The following is a 19,933-nucleotide window of genomic DNA, read 5'->3' on the forward strand; positions in this document are numbered from 1 at the left end:
TGTAGCATGTACCTGTACATCGGGTGCACCTGGAGTGTGATCTAGTTTCGGGACTGGTGACTGTAGGGATTATCCCTCGTTTGCCTGTGGATGGGGTTGACCTGCTTCTAGGTAATGATCTAGCGGGGGTGAAGGTGGTAGCCCCCACCCCTGTAGTGAATGAAAGACCGCAGGAGGTCAGAGAGACAGGACAGTGGCAGGAGACGGACTCCGGCAGTTTCCCTGAATATAGTGGATCAAGCCGTGATCAAACCAGCTCCCCCAGAGGAGACTGAATGGGCACTGCAGGCAGATGACTAGGTCTGTCTGTCTGAGACTTTCTTTGGAAAGTTAGGAGACCCAGGGAATGAATTACATGGATTTTTCCTAGCTGAGGCTCAGCGAGCCGACTCAATATTATGAGAGTTAGCATAGGCTGCCCAGTCTGAAAGTGAACAGAGGGAGTCCCTGATTGCTACTATTTAAAGAATGAGGTACTGATGAGGAAATTGAGTTCTCCTCACAGGCCTGAGAGCAAGGAGTGGACAGTAGTTCACCAGTTAGTGGTGCCACAGAGATACCGGAGAGAAATATTAAGAAGGCTGTACATGCCGATAAACGAAAGACCAAAGCCCGCATAAGACAGCAGTTTGACTGGCCAAAACTCCACAAAGATGTGGTGGAGTACTGCAGGAGTTACCACATGTGCAAGCTTGAGGGGAAGCCCCAACCAACAGTGAAACCTGCACCCCTAAATCCTGTACCGGTGTTAGGAGGACTCTCCAGCAGAGGCTGGTGAACTGTAAGGGACACCCACGGAGAACAAGAGAGAACAGGCGAGCACAAGGCTGGAAAAAGTTTAGAAAGGGAAGGGGAAAAAGCAACCAAGCGGGCAGGTTAAAGGAAGTCTGGGAGGAATTCCGGATGAAAACCCCTACGGTTTGGTCAGCCAACCTCGAAAAATTTGAAAGGTTAGACCCCACATCCTCCTATGTAAATGCAGACACTAGAAGCACCCCACCAGAGTGCTAACAGCATTTACAGGAACCTGCAGAGACAAAAAAAGACCTATAAGGGGCAGAGAAACTGTGAGGGTAATGTGTCACCCAGTCGAAGTGCCACAGGAGCGTGCAGTAGAGTCTGCACAAATACCTGCAGGCAGGAGTGTCCCAGAGGACAAAGGGGAGATTAGCAAAAAATCCTCCCCCACAGTCAGAAAAAAGAGAACCACCCATCCTCCTAATGTCTAAAGCCTTTGCATGACTCAGCAAAGCACTGAAAGAGTGTTCAGGATAGACCCGCCCACTACTGATTCTCTGGAGGAAATAAATTCCAACTTAAGGCGAATTAAATCTAACCACCCTCCACCCCCTTTTTCAGACCTCAACAGGAACCTAGGCAGTCATGGAAATGGGCAAACTAAAGAAAAACCTCCCCAAAGAACCACATGTTTACTGGGATGCCAAAAATGGGGCAATTAAAGCAGCACTGACACCAAGAAAGGCTGTAACAATTTTTAGGATTTATGGATGAATGTGAATGAATGAGAGAGAGAAATGCATGCCTTTTTCCTGTATCTTATATTTTCTCTCTCGACCCTTTTGAATGAAATGCGCTTTTCTCAAATTGCATTTCATTCCGCTGGGTGTGGAGGTGTCATGCAGACCCCCACCTGCCAAGAATGGGGTATATTAATTTTGTTATATGAACATTGATTTTAAACTGTTGCTGAAGCGAGGAAATGACTTATTAAACAGATCGGCTGTGGCTGGAAAACACATTTACATACTAACAGACAGTGCTTGTGGAGACAAAGGACCATTCCCTGACACATTCAACCCACAATAGATTTTGATCACCAGACATTGAAGGTGAGGAAGCTCACATTCCAGGATGACTGTTAAGATGGCTGAATCCACAAACAGACGTGGTCAAAACAGCTGGTCGCATGACTAACTGGCTGGTCCAGGTTTTTTTGAACTAGCCACAGACAGTTTGAACTCAGAGAGACTGTTTGCTCCTGAACTGAAAAGACCTCTCCTGTCTGCTCCCATCTCTTTCTCATGAAACTCCAAATCCACTGAAGATGTGAACCTCAAGAGAGAAAAGCCTCCTACATCGAACAAAGTGTAAGAAGAATACTGGGCCCCAAGGAAAAGCAAGACCTACCTACAATCAAGGACTCTAAAGCGAGCTCTAAGAACAGTAACCAAAACCATCTTCAGATATTGCCTCATACTTTTCCCCTTTATTTCTTTTGCTCTTTTCTGTCTTTATCTGCATGTATCGCGTATGCATGCCAGCTTGGGCGAGTCGCGTATCCGTAGACGTTAACCGAATTAGAGATTAAGTTTAATAAGTTCGACCTTTCTTCTTTAAACCTAAGAAAACCTGTTTGACTGGTTTCTTTGCCTTATAATTGGAAAGCAGCGAACAAGGATTCACCAAGGGGGGAGCTAAAAACATGGTGTGTTTAAAAATTAAACCCTGTTACGGTAAGATTAGGTGAAGGCTGAGAGGGAACCCAAGACCCCTTTTCATCTGTCTCTGCAGAAGGCTCACCTTGCCTGAATGATCTCCTACAAAATGGCCATCGGATGAAGTGCCAGCAAGTTGCAATAATGTCTCCAGTGCTGAATAGCAAGGAAAGTGATTACAGGGTGCTAGGATATCAGTGAATGGAAGATATTTGGATGAGGTAACTTCACTGGTAGCAACTAGTATAGACAAAATCTATGCATGGATTAACTTAGAATGTAAGAATGTAAAAATGTAATTAAAATAAAACATACCAGATTCTTTACAGTCCTGTTCAGCTCTATTTATTTCAGTTTGAAAGAGAAGCTTAGAACAACAATAACTTATATTTATACAGCGCCTTTAACGTAATAAAACGTCCCAAGGTGCTTCACAGAAGCATTACAAAACAAAGTATGACACCAAACCACAAAAAGACATATTAGGTCAGAAGACCTAAAGCTTGATCCAAGATGTAAGTTTTCAGGAGTGTCTTAAAAGTGGAAAGTGAGGTGGAGCGTAGGGAGGATATTCCAGAGCTTGGGGCCTAGGCAACTGAAGGTGCGGCTACTGATGGTGAAGCGATTAAAATCAGGGATGTGCAAGAGGCCAGAATTAGAAGAGTGCAGACATCTTGGAGGGTTGTGGGGCTGGAGAGATTACAGAGATAGGGAGGGGCGGGGCCACGGAGGGATATGAAACAAGGATGAGAATTTGAAAATGAAGACATTGGCTTGACTGGGAGCCAATGTAGGTCAGCGAGCACAGGGGTGATAGGTGAACAGGACTTAGTGTGAGTTAAGACAGGGGCAGCAGAGTTTGGATGACCTCATCCAGAGAGTAGAATGTGGGAGACCAAGCAGAAGTGCGTTGGAATAGATAAGTCAGAGGTAACGAACGCATGAAAGAGGGTTTCAGCAGCAGATGTGCTGAGACATGGGCGAAATCGGGCATTGTTACAGAGTGGAGATAGTGGTCTTAGTGATGGCACGAATATGAGGTTGGAAGCTCATCTCGGAGTCAAATGTGACATCAAGGTTGCGAACAGACTGGCTTAATCTCAGACTGTTGTCAGGAGAGGGATGGAGTCAGTAGCTAGGGAATGGAGTTTGGAGCGGGGACCGAAAACAATGGCTTCAGTCTTCCCAACATTTAATTGGAGGAAATTTCTGCTCATCCAGTACTGGATGTCGGATAGGCAGTCTCATAACTCAGCAACAGTGGACGAGTCAAGAAAAGTCATGGTAGGTGGAACTGAATGTCATCAGCCCACATGTGAAAACTAATGCTGTGCTTTCAGATGATGTCGCTGAGGAGCAGCATGTAGATGAGAAATAGGAGGGGGCTAAGGATAGATCCTTGGGGGACACCAGAGGTAAAGGCGCAGAAGCAGGAAAAAAAGCTGTTGCATGTGATTCTCTGTCTACGATTAGATAGATAGGAATGGAACAGCGTGAGAGCACTGGGCGACAATGGAAAGGCGTTGGAGAAGAACAGTGTGGTCAACTGTGTCAAAAGTTGAAGACAGGTCAAGAAGGTTGAGGAGGGAAAGTTTAGCTTTGTCACAGTCACATAGGATGTCATTTGTGACTTTGATAAGAGCTGTTTCAGTACGGTGGCTGGGCCGAAATCTGCTTGGAGGGATTCAAACATGGAGTTCCGGGAAAGATGGGAACAGATTTGGAAGGTGACAACACATTCAAGGAATTTGGAGAGGAAAGGGAGGTTGAAGTTGAGATGGTAGTTTGCAAGGGTGGTGGGTTCAAGGGTTGGTTTTTTGAGGAGGAATGATGATGGCAGGTTTAAAGGACAGTCAATACCTGAAGAGAACCATTTACAGCATTGGCTAACATGGTGACCAGGAGGGAAAGCTGGGCGATCAGTAGTTTAGTGAGAATAGGATGGAGGGAACAGGAGGTGGGTCTCATAAACAAGAGGAGCTCAGAGAGGCATGAGGGGAGATCGGAGAGAAACTAGAGCAAGATGTGAGTTCAGGACTAGGGCTGTGAGAAGCACTATGGGAAGTTTGGCCAGGTGGGCTAGTGGAAGGGAGGGAGGCTGTACAGGCAGCTGATCAGATGACCTCGATCTCAGTGACAAAGAAGTCCATGAGCTCCTCACACTTACTGTCGGAGATGAGGCTGAAGGGAACAGGGGAAGAGGGGTTTAAGAAGACGAGTTGCAATACAGAAAAGAAGCTGGGGGTTATCTTTTCAATTCAACATGATCCTGGAATAACGATCAATTTTAGCAGATGAGGGAGGACCCGATAGTGTTTTAAGCGGCCCAGCCAGATCTGGCGGTGGATGGCTAAATCAGTTGTCCGCCATATCCTTTCAAGTTTGCATCCCATGGACTTAAGGGAGTGGAGATGAGGGCTGTACTGGGGTAATGAGACTAGGGACTAGGGCATCAAAGGTGGAGGTGAATGTGCAGTTGAGCAAATCAGTAGCTGCAGAAATGTTGTGGCGAACATTCCATTAAGTACAATTAAACTTAAACCCAAGCAATATACTAAAATCTACATTTCTATAACTGAAGAACTGAATTACAAAACTTACATTCATGACCACGTGGTAGCCTGAACTTCTTTAACAAAATCCTGTTTGAAAAACAAAACAAGTTAAAATATATCTGGAAGTTCCAAAATGTTGATTTCAAATCAACCAGAGGCAGTACTTTAAAGCTCAGTTTTCTCCTTTCTTCTTTTATTTTGAAGGGATTAACTCCTTGCAGGGGAACGATTCCAAGTGCTAAAGGCATCCCAGTACATTGTTCACACAACCATTATTCATGTGTGAGCCTTAGTAGTAAGTGTCAGCAGGGTATTTGACTGCAGCGGCCAACACTTGCTATCCACGCACATGTACCAGAGTGATTCATGATTAGCAACAATAAGGAGGAGAAACTGTGGCCGAGTGCAACTATAGCATCTTATAACCCCCTTACATGTGACCCGCTACTCAGCAAAAACTGGAGACTAAACCTGGACATAAGAATTAAGAAATTAGAACATAAGAAATAGGAGCAGGAGTAGACCATACGGCCCCTTGGGCCTGCTCCGTCATTCAGTATGATCCCGGTTGATCTTCTGCCTCAACTTCACTTTCCCACCCACTCCCCATATCCCTTTATTCCCTGAGACCAAAAATCTGTCTATCTCAGCCTTTAATATACTCAATGATGGAGTATCCCCAACCTTCTAGCGTAGAGAATTCTATGCTGGCTAGTCTGTACAGCTCAACTATTCACTATTCTCACACACTTACTGATGTTTTCATCAACCTACTAACTATATTTTGACAGCTTAAGTTTGTGAAAAGAGAAGTGCAAAGGGAATTCTCAGAATATTAAGTACTTACCTTCCATCTAATTGTCATTATGATCTAATTAGTTAAAATATTTGATATGTTACTTCCTCGTCCTATGGAAACCCATTTCAAATTTGCCCTCTCATTAAGCAGTGGCTCAGATAACATCGGCTGTATATCAGTGTCTCCTTGGGAAAGAACACTGATTGATATCCTTTCCTTTCCTAAATGCAGACTGGGAAGTGCCTATGCTGGGAAAATTCAGCACTGACCAAATACACATCAGTGCTCAACTAGTGTTGAATATTCCTGGCTCAGACACTTTCCGATTAACATTCAGGAAGGGGAAAAGATGCTGATCAGCCACTCATACTGATGACATCTGCTGAACAGATCCCTGATGAGATACAAGGTCCAAAATGGCAGATTCCTTTCTACTGAAAGCACTTCCCTCTTCCACACACCTTCCTTTGCCTTTAATTATAATACAAATGTGTGGAATTTATGCAATTATCCACTGAAATAGTTTCAAATAAAAATATCATTTTTTTTTGCAGCTACAGTGAAAACCTGATTGTGTTCATGCTAAATCTTACTGGACTATGAACACAGTTTAGTGGCTCTCACCACTTCAAAAGTAGAACAGTAGAATCATTAGAATTAAAAGCAGAAATACTTTCAATTCAGCAAAACAAACTACAAAGCGATGCCAATATCTTAGACAATTCATAATCAATTAAAATGCAAACATTATCTACAGAAACATTTCTTTTTTATATTAATTGTGTGAAAAGGATAGAACTTTTCAACTTCTAGCTGACATTCCTAAAATAGGGATTGTTTTCTGCTAATTTGCTTAGATTTTGACTGTTTTCTGTATGACCATGTTAGTCCTTTTTTCACCTTTCAGTTGTTAAAGTTAACTGTAATTTTCCTCAAAACACCAGTGCCAATGGACCAGTCAGTAACAGCTGCATTATTCTGAAGAGACACATGAGCAAATCAATTTCCCATTGTTCTGAAGACTATTAACAGCAATAGTCCTAACAGTGAACTGATAAATTTATCGAAATTACAGCCAGTAGCTTAAACTACCACCTACAGAAAACTCCAGACTGATAACAGTGTGGTGTTTTTTTAAATTCAGAAAATTGTCCCATGAATTGAAGACCGCACAAGAAAATGAATTCACCAGCAGATGTGTTTGCAGAGGTCCTTTTCTTTGAGAAACGTGGCACAGCTGCAGTTGTGAGGATTTCCTATATTTACCTTCCAGGAAACAGAAATAATCGAAATTAATGGAACTCCTTATTTCTACAAGTACACAGCATAATATCTATTCACATACAATTTTGCAAATATAGATTTATTTCTCTCTATTTCTATGAGTGAAAATGACATTATTACTGAACCTGACTTGCTATTTCATTAAAGTTTAAGTAAAAAACCTCATAATTCTTTTAAAATAAAGATTAAAAAAATAGGTTCTCTAATTAAACATGTTATTCTCCTTTATTTGTTCAATTGCCTGTTTAGTGTCATGACCGTGTTTTCATATAATCTAGGTTTCCCGCATTTGACACTCCTTACAGATTTCAGACTTTTGAAGACATTTTATTTTATTTAACCAAGTATGGTGAGAATGTAGAATTCATTCCACTTGGAGTTGTTGAGGCGAATTGCATAAATCATTTAAGGGGATGTTCCATAATGACATGAGGAAGAAAGGAATAGAAGAACATGTTGATAGGGTGAAATGAAGTAAGGTGAGAGGAGGCTCATGTGCAGCATAAATGAATGACCTGTTTCTGTGCTGTAAAATTCTATTTACTTCTATCCATTTTATCTTTCTACAGCCATTCCTGTGTCCTTGCAGATGCAAGATATCCAGCAGAAAGATTTCAACATTATTTTGTTGAGATTGCAAAGACTTTTTAAATAATTCATTCTTATCAAAAACAAAGGACAAAGTCCTCCAAACCAATATAAATTATCATTCATGTGGATTCAGTTACCTAAAAAGAGTGATATTCACCTCGTTGACATAATACACTAAGACTTCTTTCTTCACTGCCTGGTGGAATGGCTGGGCTGCTCTTTATATAACCTGGCCAATTTTTGTTCCATTTGATTGGTTGACTCTCATCTGAATAATTTCAGTGAGTTGCCAGTGCAATGAGCACTGAGACAGCTTGTCGATGGCAGACGGAATGGCAAATCTAGCAGCTCCTCTGCAGAACTGAGATGAAAATTGACATTTAAAGTGGGGAGAGGTAGACAATCCCTAGTTGGGGGTATCAGAGGACTGAAAGAGAATGGGAAGATTTTTGTGGGGCAGTTGGAGCCACATTTTCAGTGCAGCCTACAGTGGACCTGTTAATAATCGCTGGATTGGTCTGCTCTAAATTTGCTGCAGGACAGACATTGCTGGGGAGCAGGAAGTTAGCTCCATGCTGTGATTTTCGACCCATTAATGCTCTGCTATCCCCAAAAATGGGAACAAAGGTCAGCTCCATACATTGTAACTATGGAACTACAAGAAGTCAAACATTTGGTTAAACTTCAGATTTTTATACTACAGGGCATGCAATAATTCCATACATATTTTTTGATGTCTGCATATGTAAAATCATCTATGTTCTTATCAACTGGCACCAATAAACAAATATAAGTTAAGTTACAGAGGTCCTCACTTAGTGAATTGTGAAAACAAAGCCAGCCTGAATTTATTTCATGCTCTGGCCATCTCATCTCTGCGAGTATGATGAATAACAATTTAGAGAATGGAAATGGAATGAAGTAGCCAGTCCAACTATTATCCCAGTACCTTTATTTTCTAAATGATCTTGGCAAAGGCAAGGAATAATACTGCAATTCTGAGAAAGATTCTTGTGTTATTGGCTGTGGTAAACATGGAAGTGCAAATTTTTGCTTTAGTTTTATATTTTTCGGTTCAGTTATGAAAACAAGTGATACTGTCAAAGCTGAGAAATGTTGACAACTTTCGTCAGTAAAAACTAAATAATGAAACCAGTTCCAAATAAAAACAGGAAAACAAATTAATTTTTGTATACTTACTTTAAAATATTTAGCTACACCGTCTTCTTTAAGAAGAAATCCAACTGGACCTAATTCTCTCAAAATGTATATTGTTGTATTAAGTGCCTGATCTTGGTGCCAGTTAACTAAATCAGTTGCTATTCTTCTCAACGGAGCTGCTCGTGACATGTTGAGAAAGAAAGAGTCAGATAACCTCAAGTACCTGAAGAAAATGAAACAATGTACCGTGAAATTATACACCTTATTCGTACATATCTGTCAATTCTTTTTAACTTACAGCGAAGGTTAACCAAGTGGTTCACTTCAATGTTATTAATCAAGTTGTAGTGTTTTACCCTTGAATGATGTTACAAGTTTACGATTTTCTATAAATACCTTCTGGAGTACCATGGCATCAGTCACTCCCATAAATGATCTACATATCTTACTTTTAATTTCACACTGTCCTATATTTACTTGTGCAGTAGCATAACCGTGGAGTGTAACAGTACCTTTGTGACATGAATTGTTTGTCTCTTTTACATATGATCTCACATGCTTCTGCAATTTTTCTAAGGTTGGAAAAGCTAGGTTTGTTCTCCTTAGAACAAAGGAGATTGAGGGGAGATTTAATAGAAGTGTACAAGATGACGACAGGTTTAGATAGTTAGACAAGGAAAAACTGTTCCCATTAACTAATGGTACAAGGACTAGGGGACACAGGTTGAAGGTTTTGGGCAAGAGATGCAGGGGGAATGTGAGGAAGAACTTTTTTATGCAGCAGGTAGTAATGACCTGGAAATTGCTGCCCACAAGGGTGGTGGAAGCAGGGATGATCAATGTCTTCAAGAGGAAGTCGGATGACTACTTGAGAGAAATAGACTTGCAAGGCTATGGGGATCGAGCGGGAAAGTGGAACTGACGGGATAACTCCATGGACAGCTGGCACAGACTTGATGAGCTGAAGGGCCTTCTGCTGTGCCATAAATGACTCTAAGAAAACATTAGGAAAGACAAGACCTGATAGGAATTGATAAGCGGCTTTATTTTGCAATAAAATGAACATATAGAATAGCAGTTATAATCAGATTCACTTAATTCAATTAGTACAAATTATTTTTGCAGAATAGTCCAACATCAAGATTATGCCACACTTTTCAAGACTTAAACAATATAATTTCTAACTGTCCAAAGCATTTCTACCCTTTTACTCTATGAAATGCTCACTGCTTTCTCTTTAGAAATGTGACTGACTCATGACTTTGATATCCTTTCTAAATTGGACAAAATATTCCAACTGCAGCCATGATTTGTACTTGCTTACCATTACCTCTTTGCTTTTGTACTCTAGCTCCCACTTATAAAACCTAGGTTTTTTTAAAACAGCTTTGAGTTTGTTCTCCACTTAAATGATTTGTGTTTCTGCATTCCCAAGTCTCTCTGTTGCTCTATTCCTTTTAAAATGTTACCATGTTGTGCATTTTTCTTTCCCTGTTCCTCCCAAAATGCTACCAACTGATATTTTTCCCCATTACATTTCATTTGACGTCCATCTGCCCAATCTCCAAAACTTGTTGCTTATATTTTATGATCGATGGCTGACAATGAGACATATACAGCAGAAACCAGAAAAGCAATAATATCCATTAATAATGAAAACTGGTAGCTGGATGACAACTTCCTATGCAATACTAGCTACGCCTGTGGGTGGATAAATTTTAAATGCTAAGAGCTAAAACACAACAACAGCTTGTATTTATATAGTGCCTTTTACGTATCAAAATGTCCCAAGGTACATCACAGGAGTATTATAAAGCAAAATTTGACACTGAGCCACATAAGGAGTCATTAGGGCAGATGGCCAAAGGGGTAGGTTTTAAGGAACGTCTTAAAGGAGGAAAGAGAGGTAGAGAGGTGTAGAAATTAGGGAGAGAATTCCAGAGCTTAGGGCCTAGGCTGCTAAAGGCACAGCCATCAATGGTGGAGCAATTAAAATCAGGGATGCTCAAGAGACCAGAATTAGATGAGTGCAGATATTTAGGAGAGTTGTGGGGCTGGAGGCGATTACAGAGATAGGAAGGAATAAGGTCATGGAGAGATTTAAAAACAAGGATGAAAATTTTAAAATTGAGGCGCTGCTCAACCGGAAGCCAATGTAGGTCAGTGGGCACAGGGTGATAGGTGAACAGGACTTGGTGGGGGTAAGGACACAGAAAAAGAGTTTAGAATGACCTCAGGTTTATGGAGGATAGAATGTGGGAAGGCAGCCAGGAGTGTGTTGGAATAGTTTAGTCTAAAAGTAACAAAAGCATGAAAATAGGAACATGAATGAGGGTTACAGCACCAGATGAGCTGAGGCAGCAGTGAAGTTGGGTGATTTACAGAGGTGGAAATAGGCCACCTTAGTGATGGAGTGGACATGCGGTCGGAAGCTCACCTCGGGATGAAATATGACACCAAGGTTGTGACAGTCTGGGTTAGCCTTAGACAGTTGCCACGGAGGGATGGAATCGGTAGTTAGGGAATAGTTTCGACTGGGGACTGAAGACAGGAGCTTTGGTCTTTCCAATATTTAATTGGAGTAAATTTCTCCTCATTCAGTGCTGGATGTTCGGCAAGCAGTCTGATAATTTAGCAAAAGTGGAGGAGTCAAGAGAAGTGGTGGTGATGTAGAGTTAGTTTCTGTTTGGCATACATTCGGCAATCTGCGTGCAAAATGCGCTGTTTTTCCGAAGTGAAATTATCGTGAAGTTTCCACGCAACTCATTTGTATAATTGCAAACATAAGTTCTTCCAAGTACCAGCACAACCAGGCAGCGTTTTAGAACATAACTGTTTGCAATATTTTCCTTGAATTAAAATAATTTGTTGATGTGTTTAAGAGCGGTTACCTGGCACAGTTTTATTAACACAGCTGAAAATTAATTTATCACAAAAAAATAAGCATTTTTACTAAGAATGTCTGGACCACCACCTATGAGTAACCTGATATAAAATCACCGAAAATGATTTAAAACTTTACTGAACATTTCTATTAGTTTCATTTGAGTATACTAGTCGGTTTCTTAGTAAATTAAATACTTTTAATATTTCAAAACTTTTAAAATATGTCTACTAGTGGTTGTGCGCCTAGAAAAAAAGCTTAATATGAAGAGTCTTCATGAACTGTCGCAAATGGGAGTAAACATAGCCTTGCTATATTCATTATTTCAATCTGGGGGAAAGGCCAGTTTTGTGGATGGGCTGGATTCCAGCAAGATTTTTTAAACCAGTGCTAAAGATCACAGAAACTTGATTTATGCTAGACATAACTTGTGTTTAAAATTCTGCGATCTTTTGCTATCTACTTATTTAAAAATGTGCGGGCATTACATATCTTCACCACTGGATGGTGCTGCAGCAACATGCATACTGTCAATATAACCCTGCTCCCAAATTGTTTACAAAATACTGTGGATGTTGGAAATCTGAAATAAAAACAGGAAGTGCTGGAAATACTCAACCGGTCTGGTGGCATCTGTGGAGTGTGAAGCAGAGTTAACATTTCCGGTTTGTGACCTTTCATCAGAACACGTCGCTGTTATTGGCACTGCAAAATAAAGGCCTGCTCGGGTCTGCAAATGAGACCCGACTCGAGCCTGACACGGCCCGAGTCCTTCCATTTTATCCCACACCCGACCCGACCTGACCATCAGTTAACTTACCTTCCTTTTTCACTTTGTTCCTTACCTGCACAAGCTTAAAATAACTGTAACAAAACTACCTTTAAAGTCCAAAAAGTAAATTAACATTAGAGTCACTTACCTGAGGTGGTGATCGAGTGTGTCCGATCCGGCCCGATCTGACCCAAGCCCGAATGCCGGACCCGGAAGTCCGACCCGACCCGAACCCGACACATGTCGTCGGGTCCCGTCGGGGTAGCAGGCCTTTACTGCAAAATATGGCCCATTAAAGGTGCTAGATAAATACAAGTTGTTGCTCACAATGTCTAATTCTTGAGGGAAGGGTAATGTGATGAGTACCTGAATAACTAAACCAGTAACTTTCCCCCCATGCCCTCCATTGCCCCAAGTTTACCCTTTGACAATTAACACACTCTGCCTGTTGAGTCGAACATTGAACCCAGATAGCAATAAAACCCAGCAACCCCCTTCATGACTGAGCAGCAAATGCAGCCTGCAAGATCAAGATGTAGAATCAATTTGGGTGGAGCTAAGAAACAGCAAGGAGCAGAAAGCATTGGTGGGAGTTGTTCATAGGCCACCAAACAGTAGTGGTAATGTTGGGAACAGTATAAATCAGGAAATTAAAGGTGCATGGAACATGGGTAATACAGTAATAATGGGCAGCTTCAATTTAGTTATAGACTGGGTAAACCTAATCAGCACTAGGACTGTGGAGGATGAATTCCTGGAGTGTGTGCGAGATGGGTTTCTGGAGCAATACGCTGAAGAACCAACTAGGGATTGGGCTAATAAAAACAGAAAGTGCTGGAAATACTCAGCAGTTTTGGCAGCATCTGTGGAGAGAGACCTTTCATCAGAATTGGCAAAGGTTAGAAATGTAATAGGTTGTAAGCAAGTAAAGCGGGGTGGGGGGAGGGGGGAAGAGAACAAAAGGGAAGGTGTGTGATGGGACAGAGGCCCTGAAGAGATTAACTGACAAGCAGGTCATGGGGCAAAGGCAAAGAGAGTGTGCTAATGGTGTGGTGAAAGAAAAAGCATTACTGCAGAAAGAGTGTTAATGACAGAATAATGAACAGCCCTAGACAAAAATACAAAAAAAACCCAGTTTAAGGCAGGCACATAGTAAAACAAAATGATGAAACAAAATAAAATAAAAATAAAAAAGGGCCAGTCATGCTCTGAAATTATAGAAGGATACCTGTCCTTTTACCTCCTCTCTCCTAACCATCCAAGGTCCCAAATACTCTTTTCAGGTGAAGCAGCGATTTACTTGTACTTCTTTCAATTTAGCATACTGTATTCGCTGCTCACAATATGGTCTCCTCTACTTTGGGGAGACCAAATGTAGAAAGGGTGACTGCTTTGCGGAACACCTCTGCTCAATCCGAAAGCATTACCCCAAGCTTTCCGATTGCTTACCATTTCAACGCCCCCCTACCACCCCACCCCGCCCTGCCCCGCTCTCATGCCCACATTTGTCTTTGGCCTGCTGCAGTGTTCTAGCGAACATCAACGCAAGCTCGAGGAACAGCACCTCATTTTCCGATTAAGCACTCTACTGCCTTCCGGCTTTAACATTGAGTTCAATAACCTCAGAGCATGACTGGCCCTTTTTTAATTATTTTATTTCATCGTTTTTGTTAACCATGTGCAAGCTGTTACTCGTGAGTACCGCAATGATCAGTGTTGGGTCACTGTTGTTCACAATCTATATAAATGATTTGGATGTGGGGACTAAATGTAATATATCCAAATTTGTTGATGACACAAAACTAGGTGGGAATGTAAGTTGTGAGGAGGTTACAAGGAGGCTTCAAGAGGACTTGGACAGGCTAAATGAATGGGCAAAACATGGCAGATGGAATATAATGTGAATAAATGAGAAGTTATCCACTTTTGTAGACAAAACATAAAGACAGAGTATTTCTTAAATGGTGAGAGGTTGGGAAGTGTTGATGTCCAAAGGGACCTTGGTGTCCTTGTTCATGAGTCACTAAAAAGCTAGCATGCAGGTGCAGAAAGCAATTAGGGAAGGCAAATGGTATATTGCCCTTCATTACAAGGTGTTTTGAGTACAAGAGTAAAGAAGTCTTGCTGCAATTGTATAGAGTCTTGGTGAGACGGCACCTGGAGTATTGTGTACAGTTTTGGTCTCCTCATCTAAGGAAGGCTATACTTGCCATAGAGGGAGTACAAGAGGTTCACCAGACTAATTCCTGGGATGGCAGGATTGTCTTTTGAGGAGAGATTGAGGAAACTGATTCTCTAGAGTTTCGAAGAATGAGAGGTGATCTCATTGAAACTTACAAAATTCTTCCAGGGCATGACAGGGTGGATGTAGATAGGGCATTTCCCCTGGCTGTGAGTCTAGAACCAGGGGACATAGTCTCAGAATAAGGGGTAGGCCTTTTAAGGCTGAGATGAGGAAGAATTTCTTTACTCAGAGGGTGGTGAATATTTGGAATTCTCTACCCAGTGGGCTGTGGAAGCTCAATCATTGAGCATGTTCAAGACAGAAATCGAAAGATATTTGGATACTAATGACATCAAAGGATATAGGAATAGTGCGGGAAAGTGGCGTTGAGGTAGATGATCAGCCATGATCTAACTGAATGACGGAGTGGGTATGAATGGCCTACCCCTGTTCCTATGTTCCTATTGATGTTCAATTCAATCTCCTTCCACCTCACTTGAACATTAAACCTGCCAGCAAGCCCTAGATAACACTTAAAATATGTTCTGAATATATTCTAATACAAAAAACAATATTTTCCCCATATCTTCAAGCAGAGAAGTGAGATTGAGCTATGTGAATAGAATTTGCCTGGATGGGTACTTGGTATGTTCACTTGCCATTTGTAAAGCAAATCAACTTAATGATTAATATCTCACCTCATCTTAAGAAGTGTTTCTCAGTCTATCTTCAAAAAGATTGCAGAAATAGGCATGTGGAAGATGTTCAAGATCACATCCTACTACTGCACCCTTGTGATAGCTTTGGTTCAGTGGTCGCGCTTTCACCTGAGTCAGATGCTCATGGATACAAACCCCACTCCAGACACATAAGCACATAATTCAGGGTAACAGATCAGCACAGTACTGAGAGATTGCTGCACTGTCAGAGGTGCTGTCATTCAGATGCGATAATGGCCCAAAGGACAGCATTATTAAGTGGTAAATTAGACACACACACGTGCAGTTAATGGTAGAAATCAGAAGGCTGCTGTTTGATTTGCCCTGCTTCTCCACAAGATTCGATACACCTGTATCTCACCGAGACATAAAGTATTGAAATCCATGAAGGGCATGCAGTTGCAGTACTTATCCACCAGATACCTACTAAACACATCAGAAAAAGGCTGGTCCATGCAAGTTTAAGTCAATTTTTAATGATGCAATAATTTTTAATTACTACCAGACAACCCCTCTGGTACTGAAAATGAACATTTATAAGAGCGTAGTCTCATTCCATTGCATTTTAATAATTGTTCAAGATTTAAAAAAAGTAAAACTCTTTATACTTTTTCTTTCTCTTTTTCATCTTTTTCTTTTAACTCAAGCATTCTTTCTCTCTCTTTATTTTGCTTTCTGTATATGGTTTCACTTTGATTTCAATTCTAACTGACACTTTCCCCTTTAGACTCGGTCGTGAGTGAGAATTCTTCAATCTGATTGATTGAAGAACTACACTGTTGCTTGCTCTGCTCAGACAGGTCCCAGAGGCTGTATAAAATAGGGCTGCTCTGGATCAAACTCCTGATGACAGCAGGTTGCTGTTGAAAAGTCCTCAAAACATCTGTAAGCAGCTGTAAGCATAATGAACACCCAGCCTTAAACCAAGACCAGTTCCCTCAGATGGATATAAAAGATCTCGTGCTACCATTCAAAGAAGAGCAGGGAGTAGAGCCTAGTGTACTGGCCACCATTTACCTGCAAACTCCAGCGAAACAGATTATCTGGTCGTTTATCTCATTGCTGTTTGCTAGATCTTGCTGTGCCCAAATTGGCTCCTAGGTTTCCTTACTTTACAACAACGACTACGCTTCAAAATTAATTCATTGATTGAGAGGCACTTCGTGTTCCTGCCCTCCAATCCATAATACACTCACACACCCCTCCCCTCCACAAACCATCCACAATCCCTCTCTCCCCACCCCCACCATCCAGAACACCCTCTCACCAGCCTGCCCTCCCCATCCACAACACACTCACAACCCCTCCCCTCCACAACACATCCACAATCCCCTCTCTCCACCTACCTTCCCCATCCACATCCCCCTTTCATCCCCTCGCCCCCCCACATACACAGCCCCCTCTCTCTCCCCCCACTCTTCCCCATCCACAAACCCCTCTCTCTCCCCTCCCTTCCCCATCCACAACCCCTCTCCCTCCCCTCCCCATCCACAACAACCTCTCTCTCCCCTCCCTTCCCCATCCACAACCCCCTCTCTCTCCCCTCCCTTCCCTTCCCCATCCACAACCCCCTCTCTCTCCCCTCCCTTCCCCATCCACAACCCCCTCTCTCTCCCCTCCCTTCCCCATCCACAACCCCCTCTCTCTCCCCTCCCTTCCCCATCCACAACCCCCTCTCTCTCCCCTCCCTTCCCCATCCACAACCCCCTCTCTCTCCCCTCCCTTCCCCATCCACAACCCCTCTCCCTCCCCTCCCCATCCTCAACCCCCACTCTCTCCCCTCCCTTCCCCAACCATAACGCCCTCTCTCTTCTCTCCCTTCCCCATCCACAACCCCCTATCTCCCCCTCCCTCCCACTCCCCCTCCCCCTCCCCCTCCCCAAGCACAACCTCCTCTCTCCCCGCTCCTCATACATAACCACCTTTCATCACCCTCCCCTCCAAAAACTCCTCTCCCTGAACAACCCCCCCACTCCTCCACAAACCCCCCTCTCCCCCTCCACAAACTCCCCTCTCCCCCTCCACAAACCCCCTCTCCCCCTTCACAAACCCCCTCTCCTTCAACGATCCCCCCTCCACTACCACCCCGTCCCCAACCCCTCTCTCCTTCTCCCCACCCCATCCACAACCCCTTCCACAACCCCCTTGCCTCCCCATCCAAAACCTCCTCTCCCCATCCACAACCCGCTCTCTCCTCCTCCTCATCCACCTCCCCTCCCCAACTCCCTCTTTCCCCCCTCCCCAACCCCTCTCTCCCCCATCCACAACCCCCTCTCTCTCCCCTCCCTTCCCCATCCACGACCCCCTCTCTCTCCCCTCCCTTCCCCATCCACAACCACCTCTCTCTCCCCTCCCTTCCCCATCCACAACCACCTCTCTCTCCCCTCCCTTCCCCATCCACAACCACCTCTCTCTCCCCTCCCTTCCCCATCCCCAACCCCCTCTCTCTCCCCTCAGTTCCCCATCCACAACCCCCTCACCCCTCCCTTCCCCAAACACAACCCCCTCTCTCCCCCTCCCCATCCACAACCCCCTCTCTCCCCTCCCCCTCCCCCTCCCCCTCCCCCTCCCCCTCCCCCTCCCCATCCACAACCCCCTCTCTCCCCGCTCCCCATCCATAACCCCCTTTCATCCCCCTCCCCTCCCCTCCCCTCCAAAAACTCCTCTCCCTCAACAGCCCCCCATCTCCTCCACAAACCCCCCCTGCCCCTCCACAAACCCCCTCATCCCCTCCACAACCCCCCTCTCCCCCTCCACTATCCCCCTCCACTACCACCCCGTCTCCAACCCCCTCTCTCCTCCCCACCCCATCCACAAAGCCCTTCCCTCCCCATCCATAACCACCTGTCCTCATCCACAACCCACTCTCTCCTCCTCCTCCACTCCCCCCTCCCCTTTCCACAACCCCCTCTCCCTCTCAACAACCCCCTCTCTCCCCTCCCCCTAGACAACTCCCTCTGTCCCAACTCCCCCTCCACAACCCTCTCTCTCCCCCCTCCCAAACCCTCTCTCCCCCCCTCCCCAAGCCCCTCTTCCGCCCCCCTCCCAAAACCCCTCTCTCCCCCCTCCCCATCCACAACCCCCTCACTCGCCCCTCCCCATCCACAAACCCCTCTGTCCCCCCTCCCCATCCACAAATGCCTCTCTCTCCCCTCCCCATCCACAAACCCCTCTCTCCCCCCTCCCCATCCACAAACCCCTCTCTCCCCCCTCCCCATCCACAGCCCCCTCTCTCCCCCCTCCCCATCCACAGCCCCCTCTCTCCCCCCTCCCCATCCACAACCCCCTCTCTCCACCCTCCCCATCCACAACCCCCTCTCTCCTCCCTCCCCATCCACAACCCCCTCTCTCCCCCCTCCCCATCCCCATCCACAACCCCCTCTCTCCCCCCTCCCCATCCACAACCCCCTCTCTCCCCCCTCCCCATCCACAACCCCCTCTCTCCCACCTCCCCATCCACAACCCCCTCTCTCCCCCCTCCCCATCCACAACCCCCTCTCTCCCCCCTCCCCATCCACAAACCCCTCTCTCCCCCCTCCCCATCCACAAATCCCTCTCTCCCCCTCCCTAACCCTCTCTCTCTCCCTCTCACCCACAACCCCCTCCCCATTCACAACCCGCTCTCACCCCCTTCCCCTCCACAACCCGCTCTCTCCCTCTCCCCTCCCCCTCCACAACCAGAACCTCCTCTCCCCTCGCCCTGCCCCTCTCCCCTCCTCATACCCTCTCCTTCCCATTCCCCCTCTCTACTCTCCCCCCGTCCTCCCCATCCCCCTCTCCCCTGCCCACACCCTCTCTCCCTCCCCACCATTCCACTCCTCTCCAGCCCTCCCCCTACTCTCCCTCTCACCCCCTCCGCCCACCTTTCAACTTCTCCCCCTCTGCTCCCTCCCTCTCCCCTCCTCACCTCAGCCCCTCCTCACCTCAGCCCCTGTCCTTCCTCGGTTCAGCTATCCCTCAGCTGAATTGTTGCTGCTGGTCTTCACTCCCCGGGGGTTTGTTGCCTGATTTTGAACGGAAGGGTGAGTACACAGTCGCTGCCCCGGCAGAGTCTCTGAGGTGAGGGCGGCAGCAGGAGCTCACCTGCTGGGGAGAAGCGGCCGCCTCTGATGGAAACGCAGATTTCCTCCTGCACCAAACTCCCGATCGGTTTGGCAGTTATTTAGCAAAATAACATCGAATCGAATCGACGGCAGACTCCGCCGGAGCTTCACCCGGGCAAAGCCGCCGCGTTGCCATGGAGAGGAGACGCTGAGTGCCGTGTCCCATCGCGCAGCGCGGCCCGGGGTAAAGGCCAGGGGTCAGGGTCAGGGTCAGTGTGAGTGTGGCCCAGGCGGAGCCGGGGGTTAGGTTTCAGCTGCTGTTGTATCGGTGTGGTTTTGAAAGCAGGTTCCGGGAGGAGGGGGCTATCGCCTATCTGTTTCTTTCCAGGGATGTATCAGACACTCTCATCATAAGTAGCTGGAGTTTTGTAACTGGTGCTGGTTT

General features: G+C 45.0%; 1 protein-coding gene across 2 annotated transcripts in view; it reads right to left on the minus strand.

The window, feature by feature from the left end:
- zswim2 (zinc finger, SWIM-type containing 2) overlaps positions 1-19,664 on the minus strand; it is a 69,787-nt gene extending 50,123 nt beyond the window's left edge. The window contains exons 1-4 of one of the 2 annotated variants that reach the window (XM_068035585.1): positions 19,529-19,664; positions 8,886-9,069; positions 7,000-7,076; positions 5,058-5,098 (exon numbers count right to left, since the gene is read on the minus strand). In XM_068035585.1, the coding sequence (XP_067891686.1) occupies positions 5,058-5,098; positions 7,000-7,076; positions 8,886-9,035 (268 nt within the window). In that variant the 5' untranslated portion in view covers positions 9,036-9,069; positions 19,529-19,664. Of the gene's footprint in view, positions 1-5,057; positions 5,099-6,999; positions 7,077-8,885; positions 9,070-19,368 lie in introns of both variants that reach the window. The other variant, XM_068035584.1, reaches the window with a different exon arrangement.
- Positions 19,665-19,933: the final 269 nt, after the last annotated feature.

This window comes from Heterodontus francisci, chromosome 7, assembly GCF_036365525.1.
Source record: "Heterodontus francisci isolate sHetFra1 chromosome 7, sHetFra1.hap1, whole genome shotgun sequence".
In the NCBI taxonomy this organism is placed as follows: domain Eukaryota; kingdom Metazoa; phylum Chordata; class Chondrichthyes; order Heterodontiformes; family Heterodontidae; genus Heterodontus; species Heterodontus francisci.